The sequence below is a fragment of the Lingula anatina genome, chromosome 2 (genome assembly GCF_051362555.1).
Source record: "Lingula anatina isolate TDL-2025a chromosome 2, LinAna3.0, whole genome shotgun sequence".
Classification (NCBI taxonomy): Eukaryota; Metazoa; Brachiopoda; class Lingulata; order Lingulida; family Lingulidae; genus Lingula; species Lingula anatina.
Genome location: NC_141768.1, coordinates 42,279,674 through 42,299,045, shown reverse-complemented (window position 1 = coordinate 42,299,045; position 19,372 = coordinate 42,279,674). Strand labels below are relative to the sequence as shown.

General features: G+C 37.1%; 2 protein-coding genes and 1 long non-coding RNA gene across 3 annotated transcripts; 2 read left to right on the top strand and 1 right to left on the bottom strand.

Moving 5' to 3' along the window:
- Positions 1-86: 86 nt before the first annotated feature.
- On the top strand, positions 87-18,123 carry LOC106163518 (uncharacterized). The gene is made up of 11 exons (XM_024076894.2): positions 87-219; positions 7,233-7,368; positions 7,840-8,061; positions 12,670-13,181; positions 13,589-13,753; positions 14,715-14,919; positions 15,228-15,422; positions 15,807-15,964; positions 16,418-16,735; positions 17,007-17,111; positions 17,390-18,123. Exons 1-11 carry the CDS (start codon positions 214-216, stop codon positions 17,540-17,542), a joined length of 2,175 nt encoding a protein of 724 aa, XP_023932662.2. The 5' UTR covers positions 87-213; the 3' UTR covers positions 17,543-18,123.
- On the bottom strand, positions 924-6,340 carry LOC147763711 (E3 ubiquitin-protein ligase TRIM56-like). The gene is made up of 2 exons (XM_087006565.1): positions 6,166-6,340; positions 924-5,047 (listed from the first exon to the last, which is right to left on the bottom strand). Exons 1-2 carry the CDS (start codon positions 6,338-6,340, stop codon positions 3,246-3,248), a joined length of 1,977 nt encoding a protein of 658 aa, XP_086862691.1. The 3' UTR covers positions 924-3,245.
- LOC147763710 (uncharacterized) lies at positions 8,731-11,378 on the top strand. The gene is made up of 2 exons (XR_015333215.1): positions 8,731-9,443; positions 10,497-11,378. It is a non-coding gene; the product is annotated as an uncharacterized LOC147763710 (long non-coding RNA).
- Positions 18,124-19,372: the final 1,249 nt, after the last annotated feature.

Here is a 19,372-nt window from a genome sequence, read left to right as displayed (position 1 = left end):
CCAACATGCATCCCCCCACACTCACACAGTGCAATAACGTCAGAAAAAATTTAAAAAAAAGTTTCCTGACAGAAAATCTTGAATACCACTAAATTTGGACTTTCAGGAAAGTCCGGCTTGAAGGTGAGCATTCCTGGCAGTAGCGATCCAACCTTGGAAGATTTTGGTGAACTCTATGCAAACTTCTTGTTCAGTGGCACCGGAGGAGGGAAGATGGAGGTATGGTATATTGAGAAAGGTCTATATTTATATTTATATAATATATTTATATATATTTATATTATTGATTCAGCACTGTTTTTTCACAATATTTATTCATTTGCATTGTTTAATATAAATTAACCACGTACGCTTTAAGGATATCAAAGCTTATTTTATAATAAGGGGGCAAAATGCCATTGCAATTACCTCCATTATACATTCCTTGGACTGTGCTCGGTATTAAAAGCGTAAATATGTTTTATTACATAATACACTGTAAATGCGCGTGTCTGCTATACTTATATGCTTCCATGGCTACAGTAGCTTTTCCTTTACCTGTTCATTTTAAACTGAAAAGAATCATTAAAGCACAAGCATCACACCCCGCACACTTGTCTTAAGCCAAGTATAAATACATATGTAGATAACTGCAATTTCATAAAATTATAGTAACGTAAACAATAGTAGTAGGTTACTATCACTTTAACATTTTTTCTAAATTTTCTTTTGACTTGTTACACTGAGTGAGAACGCTCTTTCTAAGATGCCAACGCCGATACTACCCTTGACGACCTATTGTGTCGGACCATCTGACTTGTGAGGGACCTTTTTATGACCATTCCGACCCACACGACCTTAAATAATCCTTTATAATAAAACCCCAGGAGTTAAGCAGTATGGGCCGCCAACTTTGGATAACGTGATATGAAAAACTGCTACGGAAATTCTCAGATTCTATGTCTTAAACTCTGCACACGGACAAGAATGAAACGATTCCATGTTGCTACTTCAACAGAATATATATTTTGTTAAACTGAAAGTTATATGGTACAAGTATGGTCATATCCAAGCCTCAATCCAGACCTCTAATCTCTCTCCTAGTCTCTCCTTAAGATTTAAGACTCACCGATTTTATGCTTAAAGCAATAATAACTCTTCCTTTGAGATTCAAAAATCCGCATGAAATACATTGTAAAAAACGCATGGAAATATATTCTATTGTATTTTACCACTAAAACGGCCGTTATTGTAGGAAAACTAAAATCTGTGCTTACGATGCCTTTTTTCCGGTCGACAAGTGCATTCGTTGCTAATGACGTAATGGTGTCACGCGGATTCTCGCGTTCATTCGAGACCAAAATAACATGGCGCCAAACGCATTAGTGCAGACGCAGACGTAAGTTGCGAGTTTTTGTACAGTGCGTCGGATAACGAAAAGCCCAGAATGGCACACATTGTGGATATAAATGCATTTTTAACAAAAAGACGAATATATCTCATGAATCTTATATAGTGTTGTTGTTGTCTGCTTTTCCCGCGGTTTTAAGTAGGTCACCAGTGACTTTGCAATGTCAGAGAGAGCTCCGTCAGTTAAAATCTCTTAAGAGATTTTAACAAAAAACCGTACGTTTAGGAAAAAAACCCTGGATTAACTTTGAATGCAGGAATGGGGTCGTTGGCCATTGGTAAGTACGGGAAAATTGCCGTTTTTTCCAGGAAAATCCAATTTTTGGCCAAAACGAAGAGTTATTATGACTTTAACGTTATCAGTTAAATTGTCAATCAGATAAATCAGAAAGTGATTGGATAATTCAAACACAAATCTGCCCCATCATTGTGGGCACACCGAATAACACCACGTAGTTAAGATCTAAAGGATTGCAAGCCTGAAACAAAGGACATATACATTTGAACTGCTAGGTGTGAAATATTATCTAAAGCTACTTATACATCTTCGCTTCCGTTGTGTGAATTCGTATGAAATCAGGCATTTCTCCAGACTCGTAATCTTTTTTATGTAGCCAAATGTTAACAAGCGCAACGAAGCTCTGTTTTTGCTCCAAAGTAAATAAGATAAGTCCATATGACTGATAATTGTCATTTATTAATGGCGAAACTAATAAAATACGTAGTTACAAAACTAGGGAGATAATATAACATCTCCCCAACTATATAAGTGCCATAATATAAAATTAATAAAGTATGTTGATAAGTGTAACCAAATTAATTAAGAAAATTATAAGTAATAACAACAGCTTTAGGAGCAAAAATGTGGCATAAATGAAAATAAAAGGCCAAATTATAAGAAATAACAACAGCTGTAGGAGCCAAAAGCTTGGCATAAATGAAAATAAAAGGCTACAACAAATGAAAAAAAAAAAAAAAATATATATATATATATATATATATATATATATATATATATATATATATAAAGACAACACAAGGTAGGTTACAGCGGATGGTGGAGGGTGTAAAATTACATAAAAGAAACGCAAGAAATTATAATACTGTGAAGCTGCTGAAATTGGGGGTACATATCATCGCAGCTAAAAGGCTGGATGACTTCTCGCTGATGCAGCTCGCAAGAGAAGAAGTAGTTTCCTATAATTCATCTAATATTAACTGTGTGCCAAGATACACAGCAGCTAAGACAATTTTAACCCTGGACATCTGTTATCACCTTGCCTTGGTCAACTACTTAAGATCAAAATGTGCAGACACGAGACCTAAACCCAGACTACTTCCTATAAAAAAAGCGTAGATGAATTACTAACAAAGCTATTACCACCACTAAAAACAAACCATTTACTACATAAATACAATTAATTATCTTAATTGTAGTTTGACTAGATTGTGTTGATATCTTTTTCACCTAGTGTTTTAAGCATTTCTGTGGCATCATCATCTGGGCCGGTGGCTTTGTTTGGCTTCATATTCTGAAGAGGCCATCGTCCTTTGTAATTGATGGGTCGAAAATGTTTTTGAGCTGGGTGAATTCTTCCACAGTTCATACATCTTCGAATAATTGACTTAAGTATTCTAGGCATCGTCATGCAACGTCTTCCAATTCATAAAGGACCTTGCCAGTTTAGGATTTGATACATGCTGAGGAGTAAACTGATGTTTTACCCGTAATCTCTCGTATTCTTTGGAACATCCCCATGGAGTTCTGACCTTAAAATCTTTCAATGAGAACTACAGTGTACTTTTCTAAAAAATTTGCTATCACAAGGGTAATCTTCAACAACAGTTGATTTTTTCTACTGTAAATTCTTGTATCTAAACACCTTGATCTTCCCTCCAAACTGGGACACTGCTAAACTGCCATCATGGTTGATGGCTAAACCACTGGGACCCTGCAGCCCATCATCTTTAGTTGCTAAATACTGGACAAACTCACCATCTTTAGATATGATGTGAATGTTGCTGGTGCTATACTCAGCAATCAGAATAATGTTATCATACTGGTCAACACAGACTCCATGTGGTTCACAGAGCTGATGCTGTCCAGAGCCAGTATAGGTGTGGAGCAGTGACCCAGTCGAACTCAGGATGAAGACTGCTTTAGCATTGTGATCAGAAACAACCATGTTCCCATTGTTAAGAACTGCCACATACCAAGGCCACCGAAATCCACTGTGCTTTATGGTATCCACTGTGGCACCACAAGTGTTGAGAATACTAATTTGCTTTAAGCCAGGTTGAGAAACTAGGATGGTTTTGGTATTGGTGACATGTAAACCTCCTGGGCATTTGATATCAACTTTTTTCATGAGAGTTAAGTCCTGTGACATGAAGGTTAATTTGTTGTTGTTATATTCAGAGACCACTATGGTACCATCAGGTAGTACTGCTATACCAAAAGGGCTGCCTAGTGACCTGTTACCAGCCTTGGATTGCTCTACAAGGAGTTGTCCATCTAAGTTGAATCTACACACTTTGTTGTTATAGTAATCCACCACCAGGTATCCCTGCTGCGGTTTGGTACAGGTGATCAGACTATATGGACTGGTACAGTTTGAATCAAACTGACTAACCATGTATGGCTTATCTTTGATTTGTACCGTCTGTGTTACATTCAATGGTTCGCGCAAATTAATGCCTTGGATATCTTGTCTGTTTTGCTGTATCTTTCCAAGTCCTGTCCCCTTGTTCACTTCTCTGTCAACATGATTGTTGATCTGCAGTTGAAGGCTGAGGTGTTGTGGGATATCACCACCACCAGATGGCAGCAGAAGCTCCTGTAACCTGTCTCCTACTTGCTGCTGTAAAATGAGGATCTCGGCTGGAGTACCACGGGACAGTATGCTACTCACCAGATCTGAGGTGCTTTTCATGGTTGACGTGGTGACCTCACAACTCTCCAAGTACAAGGTGATGTTCTTCTTATGAGCCTCGCTGACTTGCTGAACCTCTTGGAGAAGCTTTTTCTCCTGCTGCTGAATCTGTTGCTGAAGATGGCGGCTGTGGTCTGAGATGTCTTTCATCACAGAGCTGGTATTAGTATCGTGATCCCTGAGCACGCCCTGAAGGATGGTTAACTCGTTTTCTTGTACGCTGATCTTGTCGTCTAACTTCTCCAGCATGGACGCCAGTTTGGGCTTCACTGTTTCTATGGCGGTATCCAAGGATGCGCACTTGTGTTCATCATGATTGAGGACCTTGCAGTCACGACATATGGATCTCTGGCATTTGAGACAGAAATACCTGATGGGTTCTTCTTTGTGTTCAGGACAGTAAACGCGCTGGAATTCCTGGACCTCTTGTTGGTGTTCCCCGCTGTGTAGCTGCTCTAAGGTGTAGATTTTGTGGTTCATTGATATTTTAAAACGGATATGAGACTTGGCACAAGGACTACAGAGGTACTCACTGCAGTTGAGGCACTTGGACACTGCCTCAACATCTTCGCCCTCTACGGCACAGGCACCACATCTCTTCTTTCTGGTCGGTGTGAGCACAGTGTCCTGGAGGCTGTCAATAAAGTAGTTATGGAGGAATCCATCAACTCCATCTTCCGGGAGTTTTGTCACTTTCTGGCACAAGGGACACAGGAACTTGCTTCCTGGAATTGAGAGGATTATCTGTGATGTAGAAAAATGCTCACCATTTCGTACGTTTAGGTATGAGTACATTTGTTATTTTACCTATTAGAGCAATTATTAAGAGATATAAATTAGCATTTTTTGTATTCATATCTAGCAAACCTATCAGAGGATGAAAAATTTTCCTCTCCAGCCCCCATTAGTCATGAATTGAACCCCCGTCAGTACTTTTTTCATTTATAAATCTCTCTAACTGTAATTGTAAAAAAACTGTCAAATATCATCATATACCTTAAATAATTAACAATTTATTTGAAATCATCTTAATACTATTTTATCATTTCCATTCCCTTAATGAAATAACTTTTGTGTTAATTTTTCCTGAAAATCCCTCAAATTTGACATCAGATGACTATGGCCCTTTAACTTTAATTTCTATTACAAATGTTATAATTTTTTTATTATTTCATCTTTAAGGGCAATCATTTAGCCAAAAATATGAGAATTATTTGTATTCATATCTAGCAAACCTATGAAATGGTGGGCGTTTGTCCTCCTCTGCCTTTATTATTCATAAATTGACCAAACACCCCCTACATTACTTGTGTCGTCCATAAAAGTCTCATGCTGTAATTGTCAAATCTCATCAAATCCCTTAAATAATTGCAGAAGTTATCAGCAATAACCATAAACCATTAATATCGAATTACATTCTCATTAAAAAATAACTTACTGGTTTATATTTTCTGAAAATGCCTCAAATTTGACCTCAGGTTACCTCTGGCCTCTTTGTTTACATGTTATTCCGTATTACAAAATTCACTTCGCCTATTTTTAAGAAGTATACTTCAGATGCATAATGATACTAAAATTATTGCTCTATCTTATGTTATTTTCATAAAGTGAATGTTTTCTTTTTCTACCCATACCTTTTTAGATGCAACAAGGTGCTATATAATTACCATTTAACATTGAAAACCACTAATTTAAAGTGCTACCACACATAATCTGACGTCTGAGGAAATGAGTTTTCACATAATACCAACGAACCTTGGCCACTCAACCCGTACCTATGGTGCCCTGTCTGCCGGACTTAAAAATTTATCTACTTCCTGGTTAAATTTGGGTCACGCCATACCTGGTGTATTATCGGGGATGTAGCTGGCCAGACACCGCTTACAGTAGGTGTGGAGACAGGGGAGAGCTGTTGGATCTTCAAAATCTTTGAGGCAGATGGAACAGTTTGTGAAATTTTCTCGAATCTTTGCCCTCAGGCTCGCGTCATCATCATCTACACCTGAAACGGTCGCCATGTTTTAAGGTGCGGATAAAGTCACCTGATGCCTTTTTATCTTTGTATGACTTTAAAAAGTCAACACGTGGGCTCCCATAGCATATGGATTGATTAAATAGTTCATTGATCAATGTAGTTAATTGTGCATATAAAATTGCTTGTAAAGTGAGTTTTTTTCGTATAAAAGAGCTCACAGTGATTGATGGAATTTTCCAAACTGGTTTAATAAAGCAGCGAAACCCATGTATAATACAATTAATAATTAAATATTATATATTTGAACTATTATTTGGTTTTATAAAGGTTGTATAAGCATAAAGAAAAGAAAATTGACAGAAAATATACAACAATGTGAAAACTACAATGTATACACGATGCACTTTGATTTGTTATTCGATACATATAACACCTTTGCTAGCATGCTCAGATTATCAACGTACATAAGGAACTGATAAAAGTATAGATTTAAAACTATGCATGGGATTCCATATTTATAACTCCCTTTTCACTGTCCAAACTTCCAAAACGGTTCAGAAATGTGTTGACAATTAAAAACAGCGAGGCCCTTGATTTTTGATGAAAATTTCAGTATAGACAGAGAAAGAGAGAGAGGTGGTTACCATAATGAATCCGAATCTCTTAATATTTTAAAATTAGTTTCTAAGTTCCCTTTCCTTGGTGGCGATCTGCACTCTTAGAGCCACTCTGTAGACAAGTTTCATTAGGCTTATACGTTTGTTATCATCAGGCCAATATAAATACTTTCATTAATAAAAAAATAATGGGATTGGAAGGGACCACATACTCATTACTACCAGAAAACTATATTTCAAGGAAAATATTGTAATTTAATAGCTGTATCCGTTAATTCAAAATCTGTCACATCGTTTGGAGTTGATCATTTTTTTCAGGTACCCATTGTTCGTGGAAGCCCTTTAATGACCCATCGCATCACTAACGCCAATCCCAACATAAGAGCGTTCTGTCTGTACTCCGTGAATGGGCAGCAGGTGCCAATCAGACCACCTTGTCCAACAGAGCCATCTGGTGAGCATTATCTGGACAATGTGTTTTTTTTTCTTTACGTTGATTTTAAATAAAGTATTTGAAAGTTCGAATATCCATGTAGATGTTTTATTATGCCAAACAGCTAGCTATTGTATGAAGTCAATTTTTGAGAGAAGAAGAAGAAGTTGAGATTTATTCCGTTGGTTAACATTAACGGTTTTTCCAGATGTCATTATCACTATATACTTAAGTAATATAATTGTATTGGCATTTGTTATATCAAACGTTGAAAGTAATGTTACAGTCTTCGCGACAAACGGCCTGTTAACAGGAAAAAATCGGTTGTCACACAAGCGGTCTTAAACTTTATTTCTAAATAACATAACTGGTTTAACACTTGCAGTTGAGCCTACATGTTTAGTGGAACTAATTTTCAGAATTTTTAGCAAAGAAAAATTCATGAGATTTATCTACGAACGTATACAATGCTTGTATAAAACTTCCTCTCAGCCGCCGATGGTGGTGAAGGGTTTCTAGAAGGAACCTGTGACAGAGGAGAATTAGTCATACTGTTGCATTCCACCAAGCCGATAGATGTATCTCTTGTACAGTGGGCGGGAGCACCATCGAGCCAATGGCCAAGCAGTCATAACATGCAGAATTGTAGGAGCTCCACATGCAGTTTAGCCAACGGAAATCGCACCGTCACTATCCGCACTGGTTTATCAAATGGTGAGTATACATGTCAAAAATAGCCGTATCCTTTGGTGTTCTTTAGTGTCGACCAGTAAATAAACCTGGCGTCATGTACTATCCCCCTCCCCCCTCCCATGATAGATAGTCCGCTTTCAATATATTTATACACTTTAGTCCCGTCCTAAATTTGGGTCCACTAACGTCACGCTAACCATAACCTGTACAAATCTTTGGTGGGGTGGACTCTCATTTACACAGACCCTCAGTTTCTTAACATTGCTTATGTTATGTGTGTAACTAGGAGATGTAACCAGGTCTACCACAACTCTCAGAACAACATAACCATCAAACACCTTCCCCCCCCCAACCCCAGCCCTGCACTGTCGGACCGAGGGTATTAAAAAAGAGACACGGCACTTTCTGCCCCCAGATCATTATTTTAACCGTAAGCAGTAGGACACATACTGTCAGGATTTAGGTGTGATTTGAAACGTCATGGATTTTTTGGCACGTCCGCGTCACGAAATAGCGTCAAAAAAGCGGCGCGATGAAAAATGCGTACGTCTGAAATAAATAAACTGTGCGAAAAAACTACAGTGAATTGACTTTCCATATTTTAGAGACTAAACGAAGAGTTATCCGTCTATTGAAAAACTGTAAGCTTTTGTCAATGCACTGTACAGAGTTACAATTATTTCTCTCCGAATCAAGAAAACTGAAAGTTTTACGTGTCCGAAAATGCTTTTGTATAGCGAGGGACTATATTGCGAGGAAATTGTTTCCAAATACGAAATTGGCTTAAAATTAATAAAATGGTCGAATATATATCCAGGTTTTCGATTTTGAAGGGAATTTCCCGCACACTCTCTGGTTAAGAAGTCTCGACAGAAAATCCGAAAAGTTGTGAAAAAACAGAGCAAAATTTTTCCCCTGAGGCACCTCCGATAAGAGTGCACATCTCATTCATTTCCCGAACTTAAAATTACGTTTATTCATCCAAAAAAGTTAGTGACTAACCTCAATTTTCACGCAAAGCAATGATGTTCCATAACTTGCTACGACAGTATTTTTTTAACCTTGAACTGTGGAAGTTCAAAAAAGTCATGTGATACAAATCATGTGACGCGCAGATTTGGGTGCTAAATGCACCTTTATAGACCCATATTAAGTCAAATATAAGTTTAAGAAACAGAATAAACATTTCTTTTATCAAAGACCAAAAACTTAATACAAATTTAGTAAATTTACCGAAATCCCGCCCACTAAACGAGAGGTGAACTGAGGTGCTTTCCAACGAAACCCCGCAATTTACCACGAGGCAGGGACAGGTGAAGTAGGTTGTGCGGCAAGTTATGATTTTTATCCTTGCTGAAATATGGAACCCACATATTTATAGCATGTCAGAGACTCATTATCAGGTACGTATGCAAATTATTTAGATTTTAAAATATATATAAATGTTTTTTATTACGAGAAATGTGCTAGTTTCGCTCCACTACATACTGTACATAATCAAACACATTTGTTATACATTGTATCTTGTAGATTTGTTGTTAAAATGTGCACCGTGTGACCGACGCAGGCTCATTCAGAGTAATCTAACTCCGACTACAGTTCAGTTTAATAATAACTTTTGATCTAGTGTTATTTAGAATACTAATATTACATAACGACATATATGTGCCTTAATTAGTACGTACGTGTACTGTAGCTGTATAACGTAGCATTGCGAGCACCTGTCAATGTGAAGCATAGATAATGTGCTTGAGAGTTGTATATATTGATTGAATTATGAATACATCACCTTTTATTTGTAATAATTAGCAATAGGTCAGGGAAGTATTTGGCAAGATTAAACATTTCCCTTGTCTTTTTTTCAGGCTGATAAAAACTTAAAAACTTTCTAACATTGATGTAAGGAAAAAGATGTTTGGATATACATGTAGAATGGTAGAAGTATTTATGTACTATGAGCTTTTTTCATGATCAGTTAACACTCATTTTTAGTATAAAGGTCCATTTGAAAGTGTAGGGTTTATTTTATAAATCATTGAAAATTTCATAATCAATGCTTTGCTAGTACAGGTATGAAAATGAAAGTTGAGACATTTATACACCATACTTGCTTACTGTTGAAGTTGTAGATTTTTTACTTAAGTTAAAATGAAGTAGATCTATTGGAGAATGTCATATGGTTCTAAGATCAACAGTAATAAAGGTTTAAAATATAATCCATTTTCTGTTTTCTGTATGAAAAAAGATAAAGAAAGTATTTATTATTTTATTGTGTGAGTTCCTAGACTTGTGTTAGTTAAGTACCACTTGGACATATCTTCCGACCCTCGCTCATTGGTAGTCAATTTTTTTATGTTAAATTGACCTATATATTGAAAAGGGGTGTAAACAGATTGTTTTTACTTTTAGTTGCATGGAATTGTAAATTCTGAATTTATTCTGATTTTCTTTTCCAGATAAAAGAAGAACAGTTTTTTCAGATATTACAGAATCTCTGCCAGGCTTTGAAGTGCCCTGAAAAGTGATCACAATGATATGCTGCAGCATTATCATGCATTCCTATTAGTCATATTAAAAAAAACTGTCACCAAGCCCTTAGTGAAAATTGGTTATCAAAGTATTCTTTGGCAGCACTTACATTTTTTGAAACATAAAAAATTGAATTTTTAAAAAGAAATATGACTTTGGTGGTATTTCTTTAAGATAATTGGATGGCAGTGTTGCAAACAAGTGTTATTTTGGACACATTTTTTCTAATTGGACTCCCAGGAGCCAGGCTGCTTTTCAAATTCAAACAAGAATTTAAAAAGAAAAAAAATGTCAGAATAGTAAAAGAGGTATTTTGAATATATTTACAGTCCACATCCATTTATATCCAGTATATAATGCCTGGTGTTCACAAATACAGGTAGAGTCCTTTTAGGAAGCAAGTTACATACAGTGTATTCCCATATTTTAATATCAGATATCAAATACAAGCATATGAAACTGTTTTGAATAAAGACATAAATTGTCCTTGGTGATCAGCATATTTTTCTCTTATTTTAAGTCTTAAAAGGATAGGTCATGTATTTTGAGATAATGCATTTGAAGATGGAACATGTATGAAAATTTCTTCAGCAAAAAAAAAAAAAAAAAAAAAAAGATAGAGTCATTAAGTTAAACCTAGTGCAATGAAAGTGGAAATTTTATATTAATTTTAGAAATTTTTATTTATGTATTTTTTACATTTTTACACACTTTGTGAATTCTTATTAGCGCCCATGCATATGGACTTCCTGTGCATGTATACTTGTACCATTGTTTTGAAAATAAAATTATATCCTGTTGTTTTTTTACCCTCTATTTTTTATTGAATATAAAAGAGGTAACTGTTCATATCAGCCCGAAATGGATTCTCCTGTAGTAAATGACAATTTCCCCCTTCTTACCAATAGTAACTGGGGTACTGAATCAGTTTTGACATTCAAAATTAGTCTGTACTGTAATTTTTTTAATTTATTTTAATATTTCAAAAGATTATTACAGAGTACAGCCACCATGTGATTAAATGGCAAGAACAGTTTCCAAAATAATTGTGAAAACTACCATTTTGGTGGTAAAATGGAATATATATTGTATTAATTCCTATGGGTTCTTTACACTATTTATTCTTAAATGTGAATCTCATAAAAACAGTTGTTAACCCTTTATAATATTCATTTAAGAAACGATGAATTTGTCTGTGCAAAATAAAGAAAAACAACTTTGTTTTATTTTAAACTTAAGTTTTGGACTCAGAAATGTTCAATTACCCACATAATTTCATAAGTAACATTGAAACATATGCAAGGTACATGTACCAGTAGTAGGGCATAGAAAAAGAAGGTGCAACAATATTAAATTTACAAGTTAGATATAAAACTGACACGCATTGTTTGACTATCAATTGAAAACTGTAATAATATCCAAAATAACCGGTGATAATCGCCAAAATAAAGTACATCTGCAAATGTAAACAAACGCCGAGTTGGGCCCGTCTTGGGTCATGGATGACGCAAAAACCTGGATTTTGCACGATTTTTGGTACAAAAAATTCTGCAACAATTTTTTCCAAAGATGGATTTTAATGATTTTTTATACATACAATATTGATTAAAAGATACGTTATCTCTTATCCGGAATTTCCCGCACACTCTCTAGTTGAGGAATAGTGGCCAAAGTTACGATGTTGCCAAGGTCAAATTTTACCGCTCAGTGCGACTTTGACGAACGCAAGCTCGCTCTAAACTACATAATTTCAATAGAAGTATACATGAATATGAAGTCTATATACCCAACAATCATAATATCGTATTAGACTTGCTAAGTGTGCATTTATTTAGAGTATATAGCTATTCTTCGACCAAGTTAAAATTTTTACAAAATTTGAGCCCGACGTTACGTCCTGGCGCGAGAAAACGACGTTATATCACTCCGCATCGACAGTATGTGTCCTACTGTAAGAATAAGGTATAGGCGTTAAGAATTATATATCAAGGGTGTGATTTTCCGTTATGGCGTTTGACAAAATGTTGCTATTGGTTCAAAACAATCAGTCAGAAAAATGCCAAAATCAGGGATAAAGCATTAGCATTATCATTATTTCAGGTGCATTCAGTTTTGCTGTGAATGTTATATATCATTACGTCCTTCCAAATGATTGGATAAACCATCCAGAGGTGAAAACGTGCACGTCCTCAGGAACCAGTGCTAAAAGACGACGAAGAGACACTAGCAACACTTTGCCCTCTTCCACGAAATTCGTTCTCGAAGTAGATGAACCAAGAGGGAGGATAAAGAAACAGACACGCAAATTTGTTCTGTATTTTTCAACGGCAATGACACCCAAAGTAGAAACCAACGGCGATCTGACTTTTTCACCTCACACCGGAGGCAAATTCACCGGTATAATGCAGTTGGCTTATAGCGGGGTCTCTCCAAGAGGAAACCTCGCTGTGGCTGATTTTCTTGACAGGTATGCTGGTACCTATGCATACAAACCCGAGACCAAATACTGTGTGAAGGGAGATAAGGGTTACATCAGTTTCGACTGGAACAAACAAACCGTAAAGGGGATCTCTGGCAGCGGACAGCTCCTGATGGTTGTTATGCTGCATCACGTGAGTGTACACTGTAATAAAGGTTGTTCTGGCAAGTCAACTGATTCAAGCAATGGCTTTGAGGCCTGAAATACAAAATAATTTAAAAGAATTCGTGACATTGGATTTGAAAGACATTGTACGTCCTTCACCTGAACGTCTTTATTTTCAAATTTGACATATTTTACTGCCTTTTTAAATTGAAGATAATGCAGTATGATACCCGATAAGCAATTGTTAAGAGATGCCTGAATCAACGTCAACTTCTCAGTTAAAGAAAAAAGACTCAAAAGAGGCGTCTTCTTTGTTTAAAAATGAAATCAAATTAGAGATAATATACCGAAATTGGTTTCCATTCCAATGAAATTCGCGTCAGGTAACTGCCGCATTTTTCTTAGGCTTATTTACCATATGCTCTTTCATTCCAGGAACAACTGTTGAAGGGGCAAGGCGGGTTCATAACGGGTACCCCATATGGGTTCAAGGCCCTGGCGGCAGACAGCTGGTTGCAGGAGTTAGACCTTCCCGATGGCAGTATGGAACCTGATATGACTGCTGTGCAAAAGATAAAACAAAATGCCCAACAACATCAGGTAAAAGGTTCAGTATCCAGATACAAGTTTTATAAATATTTTTTTAACATTCGTAATATCTTATTGTTATGCATTTTGACAGTCATCCTAATAGTGTTAATTAAATATTCTAATAACGTATATGAAAGCCGATAGAATTTAAAGTACCTGAACCCCAAAAGATAAAAACAGTTCTGTGTAAATGTACATGTAAACCGTGCCCCTATCACAACCGGCCGTGCAGGCTATTACGCCCTGTTTGCGTCCAAATTTTGTGCAGAATCTCACCTGCCACGTAAGTCCTTCTTGCAAGCAATGAAAGAGCAGGTGTCCCTTACGTGTTGAGAACGACCCACGCCCTCACAACTTACGAACAAAATCGAACGCACGACGGGAGTGCGTCACACGCCAGGGGTATAAAAGGGGTATAACGGCTCACGCTTCTCCAATTATCGTCGATTGCGACGCGCAGGGCAGACTTACGATTTTCTTACGCCTTTCTAGTGAGGCCATTGCCCTTTCCTCTATCTCTAAGACCTCCACGGCCTTTACTGCACCCAAAATTCTCAGGGGACGTACGTACGATCCTAAAATTTGTGCGTCCCTTTTTTGACTGAGGTTTTAACATAGTGTTTTACCAGTCCGAGCCAACCAATAATGACACATCAATACATTTAACCAAATCCAGGTTGAATCGTCCAAACAATTAGAACTACCCAACAAGCTAGAGAACGATTGTTCTTCAATATTTTGTACAATTAGATGTCGCCAGTCACTTTTTGACTGAGGTTTTAACATAGTGTTTTACCAGTCCGAGCCAACCAATAATGACACATCAATACATTTAACCAAATCCAGGTTGAATCGTCCAAACAATTAGAACTACCCAACAAGCTAGAGAACGATTGTTCTTCAATATTTTGTACAATTAGGTGTCGCCAGTCACTTTTTATTTTTTTGTATATTACTGCATTATATAAAGGACGTAATGAAAGCACTGGATTCAGACGTTCGTCAACAACCGCTTACACCCGTCTGCAAGGCTTCCAACAGTTATGGCGCAGGTAAAGCGATTGGTGCTGCTGCTCGGCTGGCTAGTATTTCAAGGGCTTTTGGAACCACACACTACAAGAGCCTGGACGTCCAAATCGAAGAGTGTCTGGAATTGTGGCTGCGGATAAAGGACGGTGGGTGTTTTTAGAATTAAGGGAGTAAGATTTCTTTTCAATGAATATATATATATATATATATATATATATATATATATATATATTATGAGAACTGGAAGTCTGTTATATTTACACCAATTGCATTATGTATTTTTGAATGCAAGAGGTTTGCCTGCATCATATTGACGTAGACTTTAGTGAATGGTTTCATTGGTATCGTAAACAGTGTTTGCATGTACACAAATGCTGCAAACCCACCCTCATCGGCCGATCCCTAAATGTTTTAGAGATCTACTTATTTGTGCATGTTGTTGTTATGATCGCAGGACTAGCCAACTCCAACAAACTTCACTACGACACTGTGTGGGGAGGACTGATGCTGCGTGGCGTGCCGGATGGACAGCCTATTAACCTCGGAGCTGACTTTGGATTTCCAACGTACAACGATCACCACTTTCACCTCGGGTACTTCATGTATGCTTTGGGATATTACACTAAGTATTATCCCTCTTGGGCCAAAGGTAGAGAAATAGTTTTTATTGAGACATGAGAACAACTCTTTTGGTTACTGGTATATAGATGCTTCTGATAATTTAATTTGATGCTTGTGTTTGTTTGATTAGACTATAAAAATAAAGCTTGTCGTTAACAGAATATAGAAGGCTGCCGCTGTAAACAACACGTAAATAAATTTAAAAAAAAAAACTAAAGTTACTGCAGGCCAAATGACACTGTCTCCTTCACTCTTTATTATTTGACGAAGTTAAGACTCCACTGTATTTGTTTAATCTACATGTAAAATTAGCATCCAGGAAAAAAACTTAAATAGGATAGAATGAAGTCCTTTTCCCTGAAAGGGGTGGTATTTTTAGGGAAATATCTTATTATCATTATAAAATTTCCAGCCAATCGAGAAAGGATCCTTTTCCTGGCCCGCGACGTTGGCAACCCGAGCTATAGAGATACACACTTCCCCATTGTACGGCACAAAGACACATTTATGGGTTTCTCCTGGGCAACTGGTGTAGGTCCAGGGACACGGCAGGAGGAATCCGCTTCTGAGGTAAGTTTCGGGGATCGGGCGCAGTTCCGGGATTTTTTAGTTAACCTTCCCCTGCACGTGGGTAAGGCACACATTGAGATTCAATTTACTTCATTTCTTAGGAATTTCTTTGTCTACCAATTCTTACTCGATTATTGGGAATTTTCATCTGTATTTTCATCTATCATTATATTTATATTCTTATTATTAAAAACATTGTAGAATACACAATTCAAGCTACAGCAGGGCTAAGCCTAGATTCCCCATGTTGCCGATCACATTGTATAAGCAATTTAGTCGTTTGATTTGGGATCGTCAATAAATGCAGAGAATGAACAGTATTAGAGAGGTTTTTGTGTTATGTGACACAACTTACGTTCGTATGCTGCTTTGTTGTTTAATGTAGTGCTTATGGCTGAATATGTGAATGCTGCAATATTTTATGAACATGTCTGTATTTGACTTTTATACCAGGCGATCAACTGCTATCACGGCCTAGCGGCACTGGGATTTGGCACCAAAATGGCCTCCGTGGAACAGATGGGTCGCCTTATGTTGGCACAGGAAATTGCCTCAGTTCGAGAGTATTGGCAAGTGCGCCCCCATAACTTACACCACTTCCCGCCCACTTTACAAACCTATGGCGTTGTTGGACAGATTGGAGAAGGTGCCTTTTACCTGTATACCCTTGATTGGGCATGTGACCCAAATTGGTTCCCGATGCGACACGCGTGTCTGGTTGGCATACAGTCCATTCCAATCACTGCTGTATCCAAATACTGGATGGACAAAGTGAGGGTGCCTCATTTTTTCTTGCAGCTGACAAAACTGAAAAAAAAAGATAAATTCTTTATATGTCGTTTTAATCGTTTCAACTTCAAAGTTAAATGATTCTTTTGTCTAGTTGATTTTGTCTCTATTCTACAAAGCATTTCACAAGATATATTGATAATATATTTATTTCTGTGGCTGACATACTTAATGCATTCTTCCCAGTCTTTTTTCTTGCCTTTGTGATTGGCATTAGGGGGCTACATATTATTATCTATAATGATGTCTTCAGGACTGGGCTGTGTCTGTGAGCAAGGTATGCGGTTGGGCTTTGAATCCAACCTCCGCCCCAGGCTCCAATCTGGTCGACAAATCTAAGCTAACCCCTGTGGTAAAGGTAAGACATATTTTAATCATTTTTTGAAATATTTTCTTTCTTTTATAAGTATTTGTGGCCCTATGAAACGTAAATGAACATAAAAAATCCAATAATTTAGTTTTATTCAATAAGTATATAGTCACTATATAAAAGTATATGATAAAAGTAAAGAAAACACTGGGCCAACGTTTCCCCAAATTTGACTGATGGGTTCGAAACATGACCAATATTGCAGGCTTTTCACGAAAGATATATTCCAAATATAAAACTCACTTCGTATTACCTGTGTTTTTTAGGGTTGGGCAGCCTTTTGTCATGCGGCCACGTCGCACGCCAGTGCCTCAGCGCAGGCAGCAGCTGCAAATTACGTGAAAAGCGTGCCCTTCAACCAACTGGTTCCCGGTACAACTACCAGCGGCACGCTGCTCTTTATTTACGGTTCTACGTGAAAATATGTAAAAATATTCCAAGTTTGCTCATATAATTTGAAAACCGATATAAATTTGCCTGTGTCTTCATACATAAAACATTTTGAAAGATTTACTGATAATAATCCGTAACTGAAGAAACTTGTAAAAGATTGTCAATTGGGTATTTTTTTCCTCTCCCCCCCCCCCCCCCACCCCCTTAGCGTGGGTGCTATGGCAGTATAGTTAAATTAACGCCCCTCTCGTATCGAGGATGCTTCATTTAAGAAGGTGTTTTTTTCTCTTTCTCCACCCCCCTTTTTGTGGGGGAAGTATAGCGTGGGTGCTATGGCCCAGCAGTATAATTAACGCCCCCTCTCCTATCGTGGATGTGTCAATTACTGAGCTTTACAAGAGAAAAGATCCAAATAGACGTTCAGATGTATATAAGAGTTCTTACTACCAAGGTTTGTTCTACTTGTCAACCCAGTTTCGGGCCATACTTGAATATAACATGTGCAGTTTGAAACTGACATTCTAAGATCTTGAACATCTTAAAATGTAGGCCTACTGTAATTTGTGTTTACTTTTGTAACATTTAAAATAAATATTTATTAAACCGATTTTCGTTTCATTCCATTCATGTCTGTCGCACTGTTCGTTTTAATACCCTCTACCAGGGCGATATATTGATTTTTCACAGATATTCACAGATATGTCTCTAGATAAATAGACAGTCATTTTGGTCTGATGTCCATCAGCAAGAAATGTCCATAATAATAACTGCGACCCTGGTAGAGGGTAACCCCCATATGGGGCGAGTAAGAGCGAGTTATGGAATTGAGACACTTGCGCTCGGTCGCAATACGCGATGCTTTCGAGTTACGAGACCCAGCTTGTTTTAAAGTTTCAGAAATTTTGTATCTAGGCAAGTATTGAGCATTGTTTTGTCTGTATCAGAATACCTTGATATAGTTTTGTCCGTTACTGAATAACTATCTGAAATCGAAATTGGGGAGATATTTAAGGGAGTGATGTAAGGAACATCAGTAAACGGTGTGGTGTACAACTACCTAAACATTGACAGTGACGTTTTATTATAAAACGTGTTTCTACCGGGAATGCCGAGTAACGGTAATATGGGGGGGGGGGGGGGGGGGGGGGGGGGTCGAAAATTCTTCTTTTTCTAAACCTATTGTGACAAAAAGTGATAAATCTATCTTTTTGTGTTATAACCCAAGCAATTTCCGATTCATTCCTTGCTAGTATGGAAATTTTTCGTATTCAGTAAAGAAGGTTAAAAAAACAACCACTTTGGATAATATTCGCACGTTATTCATACTTTAAAAAAATTAGACCTTCCTAAAGGGGTTACTAGATGCACACTTATTTTACTGGCACATTTTGCCCTCAACTTCAAGTATATTTTTCACAGTGCCTGTTAACGAAGGTTTTACAAATTACTGTTGTAAATTACTGTCTATGAGAGTGCAGTTTCGTCTAAAAAATACCTCTGTCCTGTCATCATATCGTCTTCAGATTCTTTAAATGGCTGAAACATTAAAAAAGCATCAAACAACTAAAAATAATGACCTGCAACAAAATATCGCACGACTTTTTCTTAATTATTAAAAGCCAGGTGAAACCGCGAACGTAGCGGCAACCTATTCATTGTGGTATTTAAATTAAACATGGGCATTTTCTGAAACATCATACTCACTTCTTGATTTGTACATTAGATTGGAGAGTGTGAGCTGGCGCTGCGAGCAACAGTTAAATGGTTTAAATTTAAGTCCGTTTATGTTTTTTTTTTTTGTCATAACAGGTGAAGTTATTTATTTATTTATTTATTTATTTATTTATTTATTTATT